General features: G+C 39.7%; 1 protein-coding gene across 1 annotated transcript; it reads left to right on the plus strand.

The window, feature by feature from the left end:
- The first annotated feature begins 148 nt into the window (after nucleotides 1-148).
- socs9 (suppressor of cytokine signaling 9) lies at nucleotides 149-4,055 on the plus strand. The gene is made up of 2 exons (XM_028420638.1): nucleotides 149-263; nucleotides 1,286-4,055. The coding sequence occupies exon 2, from the start codon at nucleotides 1,420-1,422 to the stop codon at nucleotides 3,046-3,048; it is 1,629 nt and encodes a 542-aa protein (XP_028276439.1). The 5' UTR covers nucleotides 149-263; nucleotides 1,286-1,419; the 3' UTR covers nucleotides 3,049-4,055.
- Nucleotides 4,056-22,636: the final 18,581 nt, after the last annotated feature.

Here is a 22,636-nt window from a genome sequence, read left to right on the forward strand (position 1 = left end):
CAAATAAAGAGGTTCAGTTCTTTTGCAATTTGTGTTTGTGTCTGTTTATTACACATAAGATTAACAGCGGCTAGTGCTATATGTTGATGTTACACACACACACATCCGTTATGAGAACAAGTCATTTAACATTTTACTTCCGGGTTGCAGGGTTTCGGCAGTTCATCATCAGGCTAATGCGAGCTAGCCGCCTTGTTGTTAGCGTCTTTAGTATAGAAGTAACAAAAGCTGTTTCATCGGAAAATTGGATCGCAGGTGCTTTGGTATGTCCGCGATTTATTTGAAGTTTGTGGAAGCAACATTACAATATTAATGCACATAGCGGAGCTTGTCTTCATACAGCTAAAAGTATCAAAGTTAGCAAGCAGCTAGCTGAGCGGCTAACTTAGCTGACCGTAAACAGCTGCTTGCTAACGATGCTTGGGAGTTTTTTGTAAACATTGTCGCTCGAAATGTTTGATTGTGTTAGGATAAGGTAAGTCGGTGGTTTTCCTGAAAAAAGTTGTCATTTTAAAATAGCTTAAGTTACGATAGGAAAAGTTAGTACATGTCTAGTTGTAACCGGGTACCCACGGTCTCCGGATGATAGCTAGTTGATGAGATTTAAGAGGACAGAGCCCTTGTGATTCTGAAAGATCAATACTGGGAGCTGATAAACACAACTGCGCTGGGATGAGAAAGACGTTTAGAGCAACTCTTTGTCAGCTTGTTTTGAAAAAACCCTATGAAACCTCAACTCACTTCTTTGTTTTGTTTAACTTGTAATAACAGTGTCGTGTATCTAGAAGGTTTCTAGTGTTTTAGAGGAAGTGGATGATTTCTTCTCTCCCGATTAACACCATCTGTCAGCCTTTGACCTGACATTAGGTTATGCTGTGTTACAAAGTGGACATTACTTGCAGACAGATTGGATGGGACATCTACAGGCCTCTAAAACAAAACACTGGCTTGAGTCATCAATGTTAATGTTACTACTGGCTGTGTGGTGTGCTTCTTTTATGCCTTTACTTTATAGACCTGTTTTTTCAAATCAAACAAATGAGTATGTAATCGAAATTATAATAAAATCATCAGTTGCAGCATCATTTAGAGTCATCACTAACAAAAATGCACATTATATCCTCTTTCAAGGAGTTTTTAAGCAGGGCATTGTTTTAGATTGCATCACTTTTAGATGAGCGTGTGCAATAAACTGGCAATTCAGTAAGCATCACAAAAGCATGACAATTGTTATTTCAGAAAGTTAAATCCAGGCATTAAGCAGAGCTTTCATCTTGTTTTGCAGGTTGTCTCTATGGCAACTATGCATCCACAATGACATCTCAAACTAAAGATGTGGATGGAATACATCTGCTAAAAGACACCCACAACTCATCCCTCAGAAACTTTCTGCAGTGGTGCAGCTGTTGGTAATCTGCCATGTCATTACCGAAGGAGTCAGGAAACCGTGGGAAAGATCGAGAGAGAGGAGCCCGTCCCAAGGTGAGGCAGAGCCGGTCTGAAGAGAGGCGAGATGGAGGTGGACAGAAGGGTGGAAAGGGGAAGAAAAAGGGCCTTTCCTCCCATGATGCAGCAGCTGAGCGGCCTGTCAGTGATGGTTTTGAGTATGGTGAGCTGTTGAATGAACTGGAGACCAGGGACCAACTTTCCTCCTCTCCTCTGCGGGAGAGTTGGAGATGGCAAGGTTTTGAAGTCGCTGCCACGTTACTGGGGCAAGAACGGTTAGCAGCCAAGCCAGGTTTGGGACCAGTTAGCTCTGCTACAGAATTAAATGTACCCAGTGAAGGTGAGGGCAGAGGGGCAAGCAGCAGTCGTACTCTCAGGCAAAAAATCCAAGATGCAATGGGGCAGTGTTTCCCAATAAAGACACACAGTGCAGCGCCATCAGCTCCGCCTCCACAGGCTCTTTCATCGTCAACCGCCTGTGCCTCCTCTAGGCGGAAGATCCATCTCAGTGAGTTGATGTTGGATGACTGCCCCTTCCCTGTAGGATCAGAGCTGGCTCAGAAGTGGTATCTCATTAAGCAACACACGGCCCCCATTACCCAGCCTCCCCTGCTGGATACTGCAGTAGTGTGCAATGCCCCAACTTCAGCCATGGCTACGGTGGTGGAGGACGTTGATGACAGGTTGCGTGAGCGCAGGCGCATTAGCATTGAACAGGGGGTTGAGCCACCCCCCAATGCAGAGATTCACACGTTTGAGGTGACAGCTCAAATTAACCCTCTCTACAAGCACGGCCCTAAGCTGGCGCATGGTATGAATGAATTAGCAGGGACTGACAGAGCCTCTGTTCATCAGCAACAGCAGCTCCTTCTCCAAAGACAGCAGCAACACCAACTCCTTCTACAGAGCTGTTTGGACACTCTGGATGAGGTGGTGGCCTCAGCGTCTGCCTCTGCCCACACCTGTGAGCCTGTCACCGACCCTTTGGTTGATCCAGAGTTAAAAACAGCCAATGCGACCCCGAGAGCCATACTTCCTCAGACGGAGCCTCACAAATCTCACGATGGTTACCGAATTCACACTCAGATTGATTACATTCACTGTTTAGTTCCAGACCTGCTGCAGATCACCAACCTCCCGTGTTACTGGGGGGTCATGGATCGCTACGAGGCAGAGACGCTGCTGGAGGGGAAGCCTGAGGGCACTTTCCTCCTGCGAGACTCCGCCCAGGAAGACTACCTCTTCTCTGTTAGCTTCCGTCGCTATGGCCGCTCACTACATGCACGCATTGAACAGTGGAACCACAATTTTAGCTTTGATGTTCATGACCCCAGTGTCTTCCATGCTCCCACGGTTACAGGATTGCTAGAGCACTACAAGGACCCCAACTCTTGCATGTTTTTTGAGCCCCTTCTGTCCAACCCCATCCACCGTACGCAGCCCTTTAGCCTGCAGCACATCTGCCGAGCGGTCATAAGCAGTTGCACCACCTACGATGGCATAAACATGCTTCCCATTCCAAATGCTTTGAAAAAGCACCTGAAAGAATACCACTATAAGCAGAGAGTACGTGTAAGGCGAATGGATACCTGGTGGGAATGAAGAACAACAATAGAATACAGACTAGTAAACACTACCAAATACAATTTTATATGCAAGTTTGTCCTAGCTGAACTTGAGTCTTTCTCTCTATTTGGCTGTATTAACCACACTGTACTTATTTATTTTATTCCTGCTGTATATGTCTTAACAATTGTACTAAGCTACACTGATGAGGCAATATGTAATCTCACTGATCTTGCACACTTGGAGTTATTGGTGCTCAAATTAAACCAACTTATTTAGACTGGCGGTGTTCAGACTCTCTTCACATATCTGTGTTTTCAAGTGTGAGTAAATCACCTTAATTATCTGACGATGGGGGGAAAAGGATCCTAGTGTGCATCGAGATGATTATAATGGAGATGTTCATCACTCACGTGCTGAGAAGGTGAGACGCACACTGACAGGGTTTCTTTCTTGTTACTGAGGTGTTGAAGAGCAGCACGTTTGCAGCATTAATCACGGTTTGAGCCCAGGGCTGATCAGGAGGGGTGAGAGTAGCTGCATATGCTAACCGGTCTTGTTAGAAATGAGACTTGTCACACATTGAAATCATACTGATTTCATACCATATCTTGCTGTTATAAGACTTAGGTGTAGACTGAACAGCATGAAATAAGAGACATTCTGAAGTGAAAGGTGACAACAGCTACACTTTTTACAGAGACTGCAATAAAACCTTTGCTGATATAAATCCAGCAAGAGCCCCAGCACAGTTTATATGATGATGTCAATTATTAGAAATGGTCTGAAACGTAAGCTGTCCTTATGTAGTCAGCTAGGTTTGCCAGTAGTGTGTAGTGTATGACAGGAAGGAGGACAAGATGATTCTGATTCTCTATCTTAATATTGTTATCCTGGTAAAACGACACCGCAATCAAGCAGCCTCATCCTGACAGTGGAGAATGACACCCCCACCCACTGCCTCCACAAACTCTGATTCTGTGGTTTACTTACTGGATTAATGCCAGTTCAAGAGTAATGAATACCCCGAAAACCTTGGTGCTGCCGACAAGTACTCGAACAGTGCTTTAACCTCGGTAATAGAATTGTAAAAACATCCAAGTGTTTTACTTAAACTGCAAATAAATGGTGGTTAGAATGAGACTTCAATTCACAGTGTGCTGTATACCTGTCCAAAGAATGCTCTTTAAACCTGACCAGTACTGACATAACAACCTTTTGAATTCACAGTAAGTGGAAAATATAGTATGCATATAAGCCTATAACTGTTTGGATACTGATGCATCAAAGTGAAACAGACCGTGGAATTTCAACCAAAAGGCCAGTAAAATGCTGCTTTTCACTCTGGTGCTCAGATACTCTCCAGCAGCGAATGTCTGTTGCTTCAATTCTTTTTCATTCATCTGCTTTGTTTGCTGCCTACATCATGTTGCCATCTGTGGGTCCTCCTATGAGGGTAAATTGCATGCAGCTAGTGCCAATGGTCTTCATTAGTTTTGAAGTAAAGGATCAAATGCGGCTTGAATGGGACACACAGCGAGGCAGGTGTATAATCTGACTGCAAATAACAAAGCCCAGAGGATTATGGGCCTTATTTTGTGCAAAATCTTTACTACTGTGCCACCCAGTTCTATTTAGTGCAGAGGTTTGTTCCTGCTTTCTTGTTGCTTCGCAACTAATTGTAATGTAAAGACCCAGATCCTTAAGGAAGAAATTATCCTGCTGATTTACTGCCTGCTGTGAGTATTTGAAAGAGGTAGGGTGTCGCCACACTAATCTGCTATTCCAGCTGTTCAATGACAAAATTATCATAATGAATCAGCTCTTGTGGATCTTACATTAACAAGAAGAATGATGGCTGAAGGAAGGGGTTTTGCTGGAGATTGACATGATGATGGAAACAATAATCTGCAAGCCCCAGAACAACCAGTCAGTCCTAAAGTATAAACCCCAAAAGAGGAGAGTAGACCTAACTATATGACTACTCTCATTTTTAATGATATCTGTTGAATAATTACAAGGAAAAAAGATCAGACTTTGCATGTTTGTGACATAATTGGGGCATGTATGCTAAAATCTAAAGGTATGTAAACATATTCAAATCAGTAAATGTGCTGCAAATTTTCATAATAATACAAAGAGTAAAAAGCGCTTCATGCAGGACAGACTTTCATTTGCCTTATTATCTATGATCCTTTCACAGAGTAATTGCAAATTTTAGCTCTGTGGTGGAGTCGTTTGTTGCCATGTGTGAACAGCATTTTAGATTAATACACACACACACAAAAGAGAGCACACTGCCAACTGTTGTGTGTTCTAAGCAATAATCACAAAGGACAACGATCCCAGTGTTTAACGGGGGAAGCATGGAGAATAGGTCCTAGATCATATGGTGAAACACTGTGATGCTGTTTTCTCCTTGAGAGGGCTGCTTTAATATGCAGGATGTAAATCATCCATGACAAGCAGTCATCCAGTGATGAAGCTGCTGTAATTTAAACAGCAGTTCCACTGCACCATTAAAGCCTGCATCCAAATGCAGCATCTTCACCTTTGACCTTTTTTTATATTTAATTACGTTGCTATATAAAAAAACTATGGAACTATGAAATAAAATTTACAGAGATGGAGGACATTTGACCTGTCATGCATACACAAGTGTGGGCTCCGCTGTCAGCTGCTCTGCACAAGCAATTTCAGGCCCCTGACAGCTCAAGGCTTTTGCCTTGTATCTTCCAACACAAAGCAAGGCACTGCAGTCCGATACCTCTAATAATGTCCAATAACTTTTATGTCTAGGCTGTATTTCAAAACTTTATTTTTACAGATCCTATAAATTTCTATCATTTCCCATAAGGGGATTGATCAGTGATGGTAAATTCATATCAAGGTTATTGGAAAGGAGTTTGGTACTAAATATTGGTTTTACAGTTATTTTTTCAGTACATCCATGAGAGTCTTAGAGCACAGCGAATCAGCTTAACATGCAAAAATGTGGAATTTCTCCATTTGTGAATTAATAATGGATAAATATTTAGCTGTTTATAAATAGAGGAATGAACTATCCTATATTTGGTATTAATCTTCAGTGTTTTTTTCAGGGGAACATTATCAGGAGGGCACACACTTGCAAAATAAAGTAGAACCAATTCTCTTTAGCAAAAGCAGATTTAATAGTGTGCTATTTCCATTAGTGCTGTGTTACATCAAGCACAGCAGGTGGCTGTAAAGAGCTTCAGTGTGCTTTTCACTGGCTGGCTCTCAGGCCTGTGTATTCTCTGTGTGTGGTGCATTGAGATGGTGGGATTGAGTTTAGTTGCTGCAGCTGGCAGCACTGTGGCACTCATCATGCAGGTATTACAGATCCTGAGGGAAAAAAAGAGAGAGGACTTTTCTTTTCCTGGATCAACGGGCCCAGAGGGACGGGATGCTCAAGCAAAGCAGAAAGCTGATTGGCTACACATGCTTAGCGTGTTTGTGCCTGTTTGGACCTCTTTTTTCCCTTCCTTCCATCCAGGGAAAAGATTTTCCTCTGAGCCTAATCTCTACAGTTGAGAATCACAGGGGGTGGAGAATGAGCTTGGGATGTTTAGAACACCTGGGGACAATGACTTTTACCAAATAATCTCCCGGTCATAATCTAACAAATGCCCTAAAAAAAGATTTTCACATGCCACTGACGTAGCTTTGTTAAGACTTACAGTTTTTGCAGCGACTGTCTTTTTCACGAGGTCCTTCTGTGCAGACCCATATAGACTGTTAAATAACTATGAGATGCAGAATGTAACTGGGCCATTAATTCAGGGGAGGGCGTATCAGCCTGATTTCAAATTCTTGCAAGATGCATAAGAGCTAGACATGATTCTTTTTATCCACGCAGAGAGGAGGAATACACAGAAATGAATCCAGCTCAATCTCAACCTTGAGCATGAATGGGAGCATTCTTGCCTACTTTGACTCACACCTTTTTAAAACAAAGCACTTGCTGTCAAAAAGAAATAAGTTACATTTTGGAATTTCTTTCCCCACCTGTTCCAAAGATCCAAATGTTTGCCAGTTTATCTCAGGACCTGCACAGCCTCCTCTACACTGACAGGTTGTGGTTATGGAATAATAGGGGTGCTGGACATGTTAAACTAACAGATACAACACAAATTGATGGGATTGCAGTGTAAATGACAGGGTCTATAACCTGGACCTTGTGAACTTATTAAGCAACAGCCTGGATGTAATGAAGGGATCAAGCACAGGCAGGTGATGAAATTTACATAGGAAGCTTTTGTAAATGAACATGTTATGTAATGTGGCATCAAAATGAACATTTGAACAAACAGACTGTAATGGAGACACAGATATAATTATAGATAAGCATTGTTTGTTTGAAGACGAATGGTTAATTGCAATGAGCACTTATGCCTCATTAATACAATGTAAAGGGGATTTTCTAAAAGAAACAAACAAAAAGAAAACATTGTATTTATGATAACCATACATCTTGTGCCAACTTGCAGGTGTTCTTCTTCTATCGCAGTGACCTAATTACATTCATACATTCAAGTTTTTTTTTAAATAATTGGGATATTCAAACCATATACAATATTTGAGATTGGTTCAGTTTGACACAAAGATATAATACATAAAATACACACATTTTAAATAGCACAGATACAAAAAACATATTTCAATATGGCAGGCTCATTCATCTGTGACACCTTCCTGTACCAATTTGCTGTAGCACGGACTGCATTAATAATGCTGTCACACCGACAGATGTTAAGAACAAATAAGGATTTACTGCGCCTGCCTTGAAAGTTTGGATTGGTGGCTGTAAATGTGTATATGTCAGGCTTGCATTTAAGATTACATTTATTTATTACCTTTACTATGGAATTGCTTTTTTCATACCTGATTTAATTTAGCCAACCCTGAAAACCAACAAATAATTCACCTGTTTTCTGAATTACAAGCCTCACACTAATAATTGTCCCACTGTAAACAAAGGCTGGGAGGAACCAAAGTTACTTAGTTTAATCTACATGTAAGAATAAAAGCTATATAATAAATAAAGTGCTTTAACACATAAATTAAAAAATAATTTGTAAGGTAAATATGCATTATTAACCCAGAAAATATATCGTGTACCATCACTCGAGTGACAAAACGCTACTTCCGGCTGCCATCATCATTTTTACTACTGTGCATCACATTCACAGGGGCTCGTTAGGAGAAACTGCTTGGACATTAATTCCAAACAGAGATTTAACCTCCTAATTAGGTCGTAACTAGCTGGCTAATTAAGTAACAAAAAAGTACAAACTACACTAACCGCATGCTACAGAAGATAGAAAGAACCGCACCATTAGAGAAACACGACGGACACCTGTTACTAGCTAAAATTAGCATACGCAGGTAAGATCCTGGAGGTAGGCTACCATCTTTAAATAAACGGACTAGGGCAGATATTCGCTCCAGAAGTTTCTTCATCCCCGAGTTAACAGATAAACACCCTCCGTGAATGATGAAGACCGCACTTGCCAGCGCCTCTCACAATTTAAACAATGATATTGTGGAAGAAGCCGAGCTATATATGAGAGGAACAGAAGCCCACTCAAATCAGACTGACCCCCTTTGGCAATATCTGTGGAGGATTCCGAGGATAAAGTGAGTAATTCTTTTGATATTCTGCTCTATATTGCATGGCTGTGCTGCAGTGAAGCTTGCCAGAATGTTGTCTTTACCCTGTTGTTTAATAACTTTACAGTCTGTGTGTGTATGTGTGTGTGTCTGCAGCTCGGTTTGTTTATGTGCATTGTTTTTGTGGTTATTGATTGTTTAAAGCGCGGCCATTTTGGCTTGTGCTCAGTTTGCCTGATTATTGTTTGGAATTAGTTTTAGTTGGTAGAACATCTGCCTTACAAGCATTGAGTTTATGTGCCTGCCAGCATATTGACCTGGCTCACTGTAGTGGTGTAATGAGCTTGGCAGATTGACCAAAAAAGTGTAAAAGTTCACCTCTTATCATATTTGCTGTCATTCCACCGTGCACAAATGGTTGTGCTTTTGAATTAAGCCTGTATTAACTGTCTGCTTCCTCAGTGCCTGCAGAGGCTTTAGGAAAAGTTATTACTTCAAAGTAGCCCAGATTTTGTTGGAAGCCTTGTCAGAATGAGTGGCACATGTTGGGGAATATAAACCTGACCAACTACAGTGGAGCAGGCAGTGGGGAAAAAAAGGTAAAGCCATAACCATATTGCATTTTACTGGCTGATCCTGTTGGGTTGTTTTTCTTTTCTGTGATTGATGTATTTTTGCATCAAACATGTCACACAGAGGCTGGGATAATTTTTCAAACCTCTGTGTTCCAGTTAATATATTTCTCAATCTTAAACTTAATCAAATCTGGGGAAAAAAAACTGTCCAACATCTCAACCTGCTGAGTAAACTGATTCAAGAGAAAAATGTGCCGACTCACCTAATTTCAGTTTCACTAAAGTGAAGAAGTTTCAGTTGCACAGGCACTATGTAGCTCTGTAAAGTGAGGACTCACAGCAGATGGGCCTGTCATAATATTTGTGTTGGGTTTTCATTTGAATTTTTTTTTAACTCTCCACTGAAATACTTGAATGCTTACAAAGTACAGGAACAGAAATAAAATGCATTAGCACCCTTGTACTGATTTTGCCTATAAATATGATGATATGTAGCTTTGAGTACTTCCTGCTAATTATATTCACTGGGCATAGCAGATGTATAATAGTCTCTAATTGTCTCTACTTGTCAAACAGCAGGGATCTGGCATTGAGCCTAAAATCACTCCTTCACTACAAACAATACAGTGTGAACAATAATTTCTGGACCTAGACAGACTCATTACTATTGACTATTATATTACTATTCCATGATGTTGGTGTCACATGACTGATGCCCATGTCCATCAAAAGTGAAGCTTTAGCAAAGAGTAGTAAACATACCATGGACTCTACTGATGCATTTTACAGCTGTAGTATGGGACATTTAGATATATATTTACATATCTATTCAGGGTCTTGACACACAGTGTCAGGTAAAGCCCTGCATTTTGCAGTACATTTATAGTGCCCTGATGCCATGCACTTTGTGAGCTAGCCTGCATCATGTGATGTTTAAAACAAGTTCTCTTCATGTCTCAAATTAAAACCAAGGATGTAAGCTGGAAAGCAGACTAATGATGTCATTCTCTGTTGCTTGTCTTTTGGCCTGCTGTCTTAAAGGTAGGGTAGGAGATTTCATTCTGATGCACTTTTTGTTAAATTAGTGTAACTTCTCTTTACAATCTGATAGCAACCAATTAGTTCGGCAGTTTCGCTTTAAAACAAAGAATATTAATCATCTGTGGAAGCTATAAAACGCTAAAAACATCAGCCAATCCTGCGAGGCGCCCCTGCGCGGAGAGTTGGCTGGTTGGCTGCTGTCTTCCTCCATCATGCACACACCAGAGAGGTACGTGCATGATGGCCGAAGTCACAGACCACAGCACGTCTTCAGGTAATGTGCGTCCATGTGATTGGAGGCGTGGCTTGGGGGTGAACTACGAGAGAAAGGGGCATGCGTTTACTTTCAAAATCTGGCTGGCTCTCACTGAGTTTTCAGAATCTCCTACCCTACCTTTTAAGCTTGATTCGTACTTCTGCATTTAATGTACTGGTTGCTTGTCGCTGTGCAATTCACCGCCAAAGCGGTGGGAGTGGGCTTCTTTTTTTTCTTTGAATAGTTATTGTGAAAATCTCTCGTTGATTGTTTAGCCATGTTTAGCCACGTCGAATGGATGGTGTGTAAAGGCTTTCACTGCCACAGTGGGGAGACAACAGTCTTGTGCATTTCCTGAATTGGCAGTAATTTTAGGGGTTCCATGTAGTGCTTTAACATAATACAGATGATTTTGATGCTAGAACAAAATGCAAGTATGAATACAGTAAAAGGCACTGTGAGGAAGCATTTTGCTGGGTGGCTCTAAAGTTGTGTATCTGTGGTGGCAGGATCTCAAAGTACGTATGTTTCATTGCTAGCTTTCTAGTGCTTTTTTAGGTCTCTGCTAAACTTTATTAGCAAGGATATTTTAAGTTGTCTTACTATAAATAACCTGAGGGCTCCAGAAACCACTAACCAGTTTTGATGGTAAAATTACAGCGAACTTTCTTTGTATTAATATATAGTTGGAGCTATTCAGAAGTCACTCACACACAGGTGTTTTCTGTAACCCTCTGCTGATTAGATGTCCAGTCAAGGGGGAGTACGGCGGTGCTATAATACAAAATTGACAATGGTGTAATTTTCTTTGGCATCACAGGTGTAGACTCCCACACGCTCTGGGGTAAGAAGCCTAACCACCACCTGTGTGGATGGCAGGTGGGTGTGTGGGGCAGGTAAAAGGAGATGTTTAGAATGTTTATCTATATGTAAATCTATATAATCTATATAAAACATAGTAAGTGAGGTAACATTTACTCTATAGATAAAATGCCTTCGTATTTGTTTTTATACAAATACAAACCAGCTTGTAAACTGGGGACTGGGAGAGAAAATTGTCCACACAAATGTCATTTTGCTCATGTGTGTATGGAACTTAATAATCAGGGCAGAAAATGGCCAATGCAAGAAAAATGTTCAATGTCTGTAAAATGGGTTTTATACATTTAATAATTACGAATAGATCAGTAATATGGGCTTGAGGGTACACTAAGGCTTGTGGGGGTATTTCATATTATTAACTTTATATCTGCCCAGGCTATGATTAATGTCAGAGATATTTGCATTTTGTGCACTATTTAATTGGATCCTGGCATAAAGTCTGTAGGATTTGGTTAATTGGATCAATTTGATCATGTCTAATCTGGCATGTTTTAACCAAATGGCACATTTTTGATGATGAACTGACCCTAGAAAACTACAGCAATAAAATCTTAATTTAAATCTAAATTAATTCTAGTTTTGAACTGTGGAAATGTAAGGGAAGTCTTGAGGTTGCTGTGCAAGTTATGTGTTTTAAAATACAATTGCAATGGGTCAAGCACTAGGGTTGAGCGGTATCCAAATTTTGACACCGCCAAACGGCCTCCACATTTTACCCCGGTGTACGTGAAGAGAGAGAGGGGTGTGTCTGCAGAGCCCCATCAAAACAGCGCATATACGCATTGCAAGTTGCAGAGACACCGCGCACGTCTAATTTTAATTCAGCTGCTGTAGCCTACAATTCACGGCAGGTAAAACGCATTATAAACTGCCTGAAACATGATAAGCGATCTTTTTCAGTTAATATAGTTTTTATTGAGGCCATTTAAAAACGCATGTAGCGAACCAACTTTTTTTAAATTTCATGCTGGCAGCACACCGCGGTATTAAACTGGTATGAGCCAGTCCCATGGGTTTCTGTTTGTTTTTATAATTTTATCATGTTAAGAGCGCAGCCTTGTGCAGTATTTATGTTAGAAGTTACGCATGGTAATAAAAACACTTGTCCGGTAAACTGAAAACCTGCTGCTGCCAAGTTTTTCTAATGGAAACAATTAAAATTATAAATGTAGGCTCGGACAGCGGCACCAAACTGTTGGCTTGTGCCTACACCGTTCAGAAAATAAATACCATCTCAGCTCTGGCTCGTCAAGCACAGCAGTATTCTTCTAAGGGACCCGGTCACTGGTGCGACTATAGCATAACTTAATACCTTAAAACCGCCCAACCCTATCAAGCACTTATTTTTTTTTTCTATATATTCTCATTATGTTAGGCCTCACTGGAAACTAACCATAAAGTTAGGTTAAGCTAAACCATAAATACTCAATAAGATGTTTGTTTATGGATAGACTGGATGTTTTGGGTATATTTTGTTGCCTTGTTTGTTTTTGTTTTATTGTTACTCTGTACAGTTCAATGTGGTTCAGTGCAGACCTGACTGCTGCTGCTTAATGGCCTCTTACACCCAGTTAGGATAGAATAAATCCACGAGGGTGACCTTTTGTTTGAAGAACACAATTGTGTTGGGCGTGAAAAAAGTACTGAGATTTGTTTTTTAAAAAATAAATGCTCCAACATAAACACGAGAAGCTGACAACTGTTGTTGTTTTCTTTATTAGGATTGGATGAATATCTTATGTGGGATTACTTTATATCTAGACACAAAAAAGAGAATAAGAAGTCTCAGAACAATCCTCCCAAACATTTATATAAGCCTATTGCTTCAGAAACCCTTATTATTATATCCACTGTAACTCAGTAAGCTGTTATATTCAGCTTGAAATGCTTCTCAGTGAGTCCAAGAAGAGCCAAATCCTGCATCAACCTAATATTTCTTTGATCAAGTACCAGGCTTGAAGATAAGCACAAAAAGTCTTTCTGTGGAAATTTAAATGGATTTATGAACTTGTGTAAAGGGCACAACATTATAATCATTAAGCCAGTCTCCTACTCCTGCCTCATTCCAAAAATGAAAAACAGCTCGGTTGCCAGCAGGAGGTAAGACCTTGGCAGTCGGAAATATTGGGCTGTTTACTAATTTAAGGTGTGATTTCTTTTTGCCTGCAAGCTCCCCTATTAGGCAAAAGAGCGCACTCACCATGACTCAAGCGTATCCACTGCTCCTTTAGACAGTGGTATACCCGTTCATGGATTAGTCTACTGTGACGTGCCCAATTATATGTCTCAGGATTCTGTACCGCTTCTGTATTTGGGCAGCTGCAAGGTTTTCCTCCTGCCAGATAAAATCTGAGAAATGTTTTTCAATCTTCTTTGCTGTCTAGTTTTGGATTAAGTAGCAACATCTGCATATGCCATTTATGAAATTGAACCATCAATTAGGATCATTCTTGTCACCTCTGAGTACTTTTGAGTGTGTCAATTTTATTGCAGAGGTTGCTATTGTGATCAATACATGTAAGAATCCAGACATATAACAAGACCAAGGAAAGTCGGGACAGATGGAGTGCTAATACACTGTATTGGCAGAGCCATTGATTTGCCAAAGCTAGTTTATATCCTGTTAGACAGACCTTTGGGAACAACCCGCCACCCACAGAAAACAAAATCTTATACTGCATGAATTTCATTATTATCATATTTCATTTGAACTACTTAGACACAGGGTTTCCCAAAAGCTTCAGATAATCACCCCATCATCAGTGGGACGAAGTAAAGTGGTCTAAGGGTGCCAAATCAGGTGAATAGCACCAACTTTAAATCCACATTCCTCGATGGCAGCTATCCTTACTGAGGGTATGTGGGCTGAGGCATTGTCCTGGTGGAAGAGCTCTCCTCTTTGTTGGCTTCCCACGCAGAAACTTTTGAACAGATGTCACCTTCCAGGTTCTCTATGTGCTGTTTAAATTCAGCAGCTCACTTTTTTTACCACACCGTTACAAGGAGCATCTTCTATTAGTGTTGCCACCATGTTCTTGTGGATCTCCATGGTTGATATACCCATATACCTAAGTGCCCAAGGAAGCAGATGATTACATAAAGACCCGTGCTGTCATTTTCAGAGACAGTGGAAACTTTGAAAAAAACTGTGAATTCATCTCTGTCTACTGTAGTCCACAATTTTATCAATCACCTCTAATTGTAATTAAATGAATACTGATACTAAACAAGTCAGGTCACTGAACAGAGGCCTTCTGTGCTGCAAGCAGAATGACAGCCTTTGTTTTTGATGGATGCATTTAATGGACAGATAGTTTGAAGCAAAAAATCTTTCCAGAAGTTTAGAGAATTATACTATCAACATTTCTAAAGCTAATAGGACAACATTAGCCACAAGGCACTGTTAAAAACACTAGATACAGAGGTTTAATTCTAGGTAGGCTTTAGAAAGCTTTTTTTCTACTGAATGTTAGAGTGAGGGAGGAATTTGATAAATCCTGAAATGTTTGGAAAAACTTTAGACCATAAAAAAGGTCCTAGAACTTTTCTACTCTAGTGGGAGTTTTTTTAACTTATGATCACAGGTTACTGGTCTCCCAAGAGCATTACGGTCGGCCCCTGAAAATGGTGGAGGTTATGGTTTTTCCAGGAAGCAAAAGTATAAAAGTGCATGTGTGAGTGGGAGTTTTTTTTTTTCAATAAAAATATTTATTTTCTCTACTAGAGCTTTTGCCTGCTTGTGCTTTTCTATTTTTTTTTTGAATAAATAACTTTGTGAAAATGTATGCCCACTGCCAAATGTGCAAGCAGTCATCTTGGGTTGTCCCCTATTTTAAATAATCTGTGCTTGACATAGAAGATACTGGCACAAGTTACTTGCAGTGCAGAGTTTCTGAGGGATTGTCTTTAGCTGCTTTTCAAGAGCTGCGTGTTGTTTTCTTTCTTTAAATGCCTCTGTTTTCCTGGATGTTTAATAGGAAATAAGGCAAATTTAAGACTAGCCATTAAGTGCTTCCAAAGCACTTTTTAATTTAATGGTACTTTTTAGTGTTAGCTCGTCCTCTGCTTTGTGCAGAATTAAATAAAAAATCGCTGACGGTATGTTTGTTGAGGGCTGCACTGTAACATTTTGTGGTCTAAAAACATGAGACTACAATTTGCAAAAAAGGCACATCCGATCACTTTATTGCTCATCATGATGACAGGATTCTGGCACACATAGTGTCCATTTGAACTGCCAATTTCTTACCCTGTGGTTAACAAGACCAGTGGGAACAAATGTCTGTTACAAAGCATCATATTGTGTTTTATCCATTAGTTGCACAGAGAGAGAGGAAAACTGTGTAATGATGCAGACTGCTTTGGATTCATAGGTGTGGTGGAGTGTGGCTGTGATCCTTTTCATCTTCACCTGTTCAAAAATAGATCCTGCAGCGGCAGGGTTATAGCTTATTTTAAAAATAACTCCATATGAATTTTTTTCTACATATTGTTTCCCATAGAGTGAAGAGTCATCAGATTGTGCCTGCCTTAGATGTGGTCAGGTAGCTGCTGTTGTTGGATAAAGGCAGTTTCAAGCATTTAGAAAAAAAAAAATCAAATTCAATCTCATCGCACTGGCTTCAGCAAGAGCCATCTGCATCATGGGAAACAACAAACTACCCTACAGTTTGTGGACATTACATCTAGACTCTTCATATTTGTTTACAAAATTCTGACTCGATGTATTATGTAGATGTATTTATTATAAGGTAAATATTCCACAATAAGTTGAAGCAGAAGTGCTTACTCAATATAATGCATGACAAATGTGTTCATGAGACAACCATGTTAGTCAGGGAGGTGGTCTTATAAAATATGTTTAGTAAAAATGTGTCTTTTAATGCTGATGATTATTCATCATTTCTCTAGTAGTTTTTATTAAACTTAACAGACTGAAAAACAAAGTTGAGTCATGTTTACAGTGGGTCATGAAATGAGGTATTCAGTGTAAAAGTTAATAGCGTTAATTTTGTTGGCCATCATACACGTCAGCTACACGTCAGATCTGTTGCTGTGGCAGCCGGGCCAACTACTAACATATGTCACTTTTTTCCCTATGTGAAAATCAATTCATTCCGTTTGTTTTGATCCTTTATTAAACAATAGTAGTGTTGTATCCTGCATTGCATCTGAGCTGCGGCCAGACATTCTGTGTCGAATTAGTAAGCTGACGAAAGGGAATACTTCTATTACATGTTTATTTAGAAGTTTACTCTTAATAACTCACCGCCTGCCTTCGTCTGTTTTTCCAGACTGAGAGGTTCAAAGAAGTCTGTTCTCCCCAAAGTGGGAGATGTTTAAATGGTCCCTGGAAACATCTCACAGTAAAGCTTTCAAAGTCTGTGGTGATCACCTTCACATTTCTGTGTAACTACAGCGTTTCCTGTATTTCTTATATCTGTAGTTTTTCTCTTCTTTTTTTTTTTGCTGAATCAGAGCTACTGACTGAGAACCCCATGTTTCATTAGGGAACAGTCTGTGATTGGGGTGGTCCTCAGGGCTATCACCCGTAAAGTAGGATAGCATTTTTAGCAGTGTTAATTTTAGGCCCACAATGTGGCAACTATTGCTAAGATATAATAATGCATATTCTACTTTAGAGAAGCCATATTGAGCCATGTGATTTTAAACACATGTCTGTCTAAGGAATACTTAACCTGCTGAGAAGAATGGAAATTGTTTTGCATGCTCTACTCAACCATAGCAAGATCCCATCCTGAAAGACTGAATAACATTACACTGAACACAGTATGTTGCCCCAACCTGCCCCTAAGCCAGGAATAAATGCAAAGTCAGCACGTTGCACACAGTATTTCACTGGCATCCACGTGTAACAACAAAGGAGCCTGTCAATGAACCGGTTTCTTTCATGTTGGCCAAGAAAGCCATAAGATCAGCATTTGTGTTGTGAAGTGACAAGAATAGATATGATGGTTGGTGTCATTTTAGAGCCTCAAATGAGGTGACTGAATGAGTTCTTATCATGTTAATTAGAACAAGTTAGAACTGATAAGGAAAATACATTGATATATTCATAATAAAGACAAATCAGTTTCAGCCTAAAGAAGAGGTTAGCATGACTTAATTGCCCTGAAAAATGTGTAATAGCTACACTGACACAGACAGTAAGTACATTTTGTTTATGAATGAGTGTGATTTGTAGGCAGGTCTGAAAGAAAATAGGAAAGAAGAAATACTTTTTCGAAGTATGGAATAGCAGTGGAGCATGGTTCATTGCATTGGACATCAATCAAACTGGTTTGAAGATGTGTCTGGGTTTTTAATGCATTTACTGTACTCTGATGTTTCTACAATAATATTCCTATTAATATTTGAAAAAGGAATTCCAGCCACATTACGCAGCCCTGCCTTTCTTCCCCATGAGCACAAAGAAAAACAAACAGTTCAGCTGATGGACACCTCCTTCAGTCTTTCAGTTCATTGACCTTTTTGTGTATTAGAGAGTGGGAGAGAAATGAAAGATAGGTTTTTGTTCCCTGTGGCTTATCAAAGCTGAAAACCAGTTGTTGGAAATTTCAAACAAGTCATGTGGAATTATGTTGGATATTGGAGCCTAAGTTTATACTTTGATCTTGATTCATGAGATAATAGTCACAGAAAGTAAAACATTTTTACAAGTATCCCTTTTAGTAGTCATTCAGTGTTACTGTGGAATTAGGTTAGGAATACAAGTTCAACAACTGTGACGCACTTGGGACTGCAGTGCCTGTATTGTTTATTGTTAGTGTCAAATGCATGTTTTTAACATGTTGTATGTAGTATTGCTGTTTAAATCGTTGTTGAAAGAGCCGTAAGAGCACAGCAAGGGTTGAACAACTGTTTTCACCACACACCCATGGCCTCCTACAGTACTTCTGGTCATTTCTTCTTGCTGTTGAAGACTGGAGGCCTGGTACCTGCAGTAGTTTGGTTGTTTGATGGTTTTTAAACCAGTTTTTCTGCTGTTAAATGTGCAATTGTTCCCCACACTTTAAATAGCCTAGAAGCTGCAGAATGTATTAATATTCTACAAAGTAGTTGACTCTGTGACTGTCCAGATGGATTTTGTTTGCCAATACTGTTGCTGTTGTTTCTTATTGAGATCCTGACTACAGATAATTATGCAGAGCTGGGTGTTTTCAGATAAAAGGTAACGTTTAATGGGATAGTGGCAGTGTGACTCCATTTTTAGCTACCTCAGGGCAAGTTTCGTGCTTATCTCTGACCTCTTCTGTGTGGAATTTGCATGTTGCAGTGTCCTAGCCACACTGCTGTCCTGTGGACTGCATTAGTACTCAGTAGACATATGGTGCATATTTATAGAATTACCTGTTGTTTGATTGAATTAATGTACTGTAAATGTACTAGGTTGTATCTAATATGGTAAAATTCAATCTCATGTCAAATTTATTTTTAAGGACACACACCGTTACACTGTCTTACACACTTTTGGTGTTTAGGAAAGTTACAGGTTGATAGGTTGGTCCTAATATGACTGGAAGAGATTATGATAAAGCTACACGTATTTTACTTTTTTAAATAAATGATTAAATTGCGGGAAAAAAGAGAACTATGTGTTTTTACATTTCAAAGGAGTCAAAGGGAGATTTTTTATGCCACCCACTGCTTCCAACTAAACTAAAACGGTATATTTTAAATTAATTTATTGTATGTGTGTAGTGCCACAGTACTTTAGAGAGAGTCAGAAACTGATTACATCAATTGAAAAACTTTATGTATCAGTTAATCTGATATGATTAGCACAGTAGTTTGATTCCTCTATCTGCAGGCTTTTGATGGAGAACTGTCTTTGAAATCCATCCTTTAATAACAATTTTGTATCATTCAGGGCAGCGATGAAGAGGCTGTGTTAAGCTGCTTAACTGTCCTGCTGTAAAAAATGTATTGAATTAATTGCGAAATATGTGAGGAGAATTTGCATATTTCTCAATGTTAAAAATTCTGTGTTATTGCCATTTGACAGATTTCTCTGTGGTAAATGAAAGTAATTATTAGGTATAGGAACTGGACACCAATACAACACCAAAGTCTGCTGTGACAAAACAGAAACATGCTTTCATTGGTCAACAATTTTCAGTGATAATGATGTAGAGTATAATCATTAAATAACATTGTGTAGGCTGTTAGCTATGAGGCAGTGACAGTCTCATTAAGCTGGACCTTTAATTAATGATCTTGTCTGTTTATTACAAGTGTCATGATGTGCATAAGTTCAGCCCTGCAACCTCTGCACATTGACACATTGTCAGTGTGACAATACGTCCAGATGGCAATCTTTGGCTGTGATTTAAAAACCAAGATAGTGTTTAATTTATCAGGAAAGGGTAGGTTAAACTTAGAAGCCAACCTAGTCTCCCTTTCAGAAATACTGACAAGGTTGCCAGGGGGGGTGGTCACTTTCATTATAATAGACAGCTGAGAAGATTTGGTTTCTGCTGCAGTCACCAGGCAGCTGCAATCAGGAGCACGGCTCTCTCACGCTCTTGCTCAGTAATTAGAAACAGGGAGGAGGATGGAGGGAAGAGTTTGCTTTTAACCTTCACATCCCCTTGTTTTGTAAGAAGTGAATTATTACATAGTATTTAGGAAGGCGATCCGCATTACCTTTGCCTTTTTTTTTATAGGCATTAACTATTTTTTTATTTAGTCCAGTTCCTTGTTTTATTAAATTGTATTTGTTATCCTAGGCTCTTTGTTATTTCTGGCACTTTGACTGTAATTACTTCCAGGATTGGATTTGTGAGAAGATTCAAATACACTTATCAAAAACGCTATACTTTACCAGCAGAGTTCTGGATAATGAGTTGTGAGACGTTAGCTTCTTATCCACACCTAATTTTGTATGCCAAGTGGGGTGCTTGGCTTGCTGCCCTTCACTGTGTGCACAGAGGGAATCCCAAATTCCTGTCGTAAAAGCACAGGAAGCTGTGACCTCTTTTGAAAGACTATGAATCATTCTGTTATCTCCATCTCTTCAGCAGCAGGGACTCTCATTCCAACATATCACTGTCGAGTCAGGGCTTGGTAAATGAAGTGGGAACCCAGTAGTAATGACATTGCAATGGCATTCTTAGAACTGAATTGGGGGAATCAAATTTGCATGGCCTCAGATCAGAGATGGGGACTCGAGTCAGAGACTTGGACTTGAGTCACACCTAAGTCGCACAAAGACTTGTGACTTGAATTAGACTTGCCCCTCAATGACTTGAGACTTTACTTGGACTTGGGTGCTGTGACTCAAGAACAATGTTCATTTCATTATTTTTGATTATAATGAGTCAGCTATGAGTCATTTATGTGTTATTTGTCTTGATTCATTTGTAGGAGCTTAGAATGCTGTCGATGTTATGAGCTAGCTGGGTTAGCTAGCAAATAGCTAACCACTAGCATGTTAGCTAATGTATACAGTCACAAGTACACTTCTTGCATTTGGGAAACAATATTACTGTATAATAAAGATGATGGTACAGGATGCTTTCAATCTAATGAGAGAACGTTCATTTCAGTCATTCGAGACTTGAGACTTGATTCGACATTGCCCTCAAACCCAAGTAAAAGTTGGTGCAAGGGGGAGTTTAAGTCATACAAAAGGTAGGTGATGGAAAGATCTGTTTAGTAATACCCTTTCGACAGTGTAATCCCAGGCTAGGGTAATGAAGCGCAGACAGTCATTAGTATGCCCTATGTGTGTCTAGTCAAATTACCTCTTGGCCTTGCTGCTGTGACTCAAAACAACCAGCCCTTCAAGTCAGCTGATTAAATGCAGCAAATCCCTGCGTTGGCTGATTTTTCTCTTAATTGGTGGTGAAACCTCAAGCCAAGATCCCACTCAGAAAATATCATTCTTGGGATTCCCATTTAAAATGCACTATATTCAACCTCACCAGGGATCTCATTTATGTAGAAAATTGTACATTTGAAAGACGATTGCAAATATAAACTGTTTGTAGGGCAGCACAACATTTCACTTGCATTCGAGTTAGCATATGGACAGTGCAGCCTCATGCTGGGATTTGACTGTTTCATTTTGAGCAGTTTTATTCCTTCTGGCATGCACATTTGGTCTGTATCATCCTCCATATTCCTCTAGATAGAATCTGATTAGCAAACATTCTCTGGTACAAATAAAATCTTTGAGGTGAATAAACATTTGTTTCGTTACCTTTAATCATATTTTTTATTTATTCAGGGCAGATCTGATTATTGAACATGTACATTTGATGGATATGAAGAAGAATTTGTGTTCCCAGTTCTAATCTGTGTGCAGGAGCAGAATGAGTTTGAAAGGTCACTCCCCTACCTCAGACATAATGGATATGTCACCTCTGTCTGTTTGTTGTGGCTCTGACCAGAATATATACAAGTGTCACACCACGCATCAGACCTGTATTCTCAAGCATGAAATTATATCTCATCCCCTTTAAGGAAGGCAGAGTTTGAGTGTAATACCTAAAATGCAATCTCACAACCCAGAGACAATAAATAGTGGCAGGCCATTTTTGTGCTGAGAGCACAAATTCATGGTCAGAAATGCTGTGTGTCACCAGCAAGCCATTGCAGGTATAATTGATTACGTTCATACATGCGCCCAAGGGAAGGCCGCTGTAAATCACAGCCAATGTTCACGTGTGGAGTAATGCCAAATTGAATGCTTGAGCAAAAAATAGGTTTAAGCTGGACCTCTGCCAAAACACTAAGTAAATCTTGCTTGTGCCAAATTACATTGTTATCCATGCTAGATTTGATATGGCTTACACTGTGTAAAGATGGCTAATAATGGCTGTTATCGATGGATTAAAGATTCTGGATTAAGAGTTTGTTGAGTAATGTACCATAAAATCTATGAAATCACTTCATGTGTGCTAGCCTCTCTCTTTTCCTTCCCCCCTGAAGAAGATAGGGTTAGGTTGGATTTTCCACTGTTAATGACTGTGACATTTCTAAATGTCTTGTAAAATAGGCCACATTGCCTGTCCATGAAAGGGGAGCTGGGACACCTGGTGGTCCAGAGCCAGCCAGGGGCCCAAGAGATGGAAAAATGGCTAACCTTTTAAAATAAAATGAGATTAGGTCATTCATCCTTGTCTTGGCTTTTCTATTGTGCTGTTTTGCGCAGAGAAAAGATAAAATCACAGGAATTTCAGGGCCTCTAAGATTGAATTTCATGCAGCCC

The sequence above is a fragment of the Parambassis ranga genome, chromosome 13 (assembly GCF_900634625.1).
Source record: "Parambassis ranga chromosome 13, fParRan2.1, whole genome shotgun sequence".
Classification (NCBI taxonomy): Eukaryota; Metazoa; Chordata; class Actinopteri; family Ambassidae; genus Parambassis; species Parambassis ranga.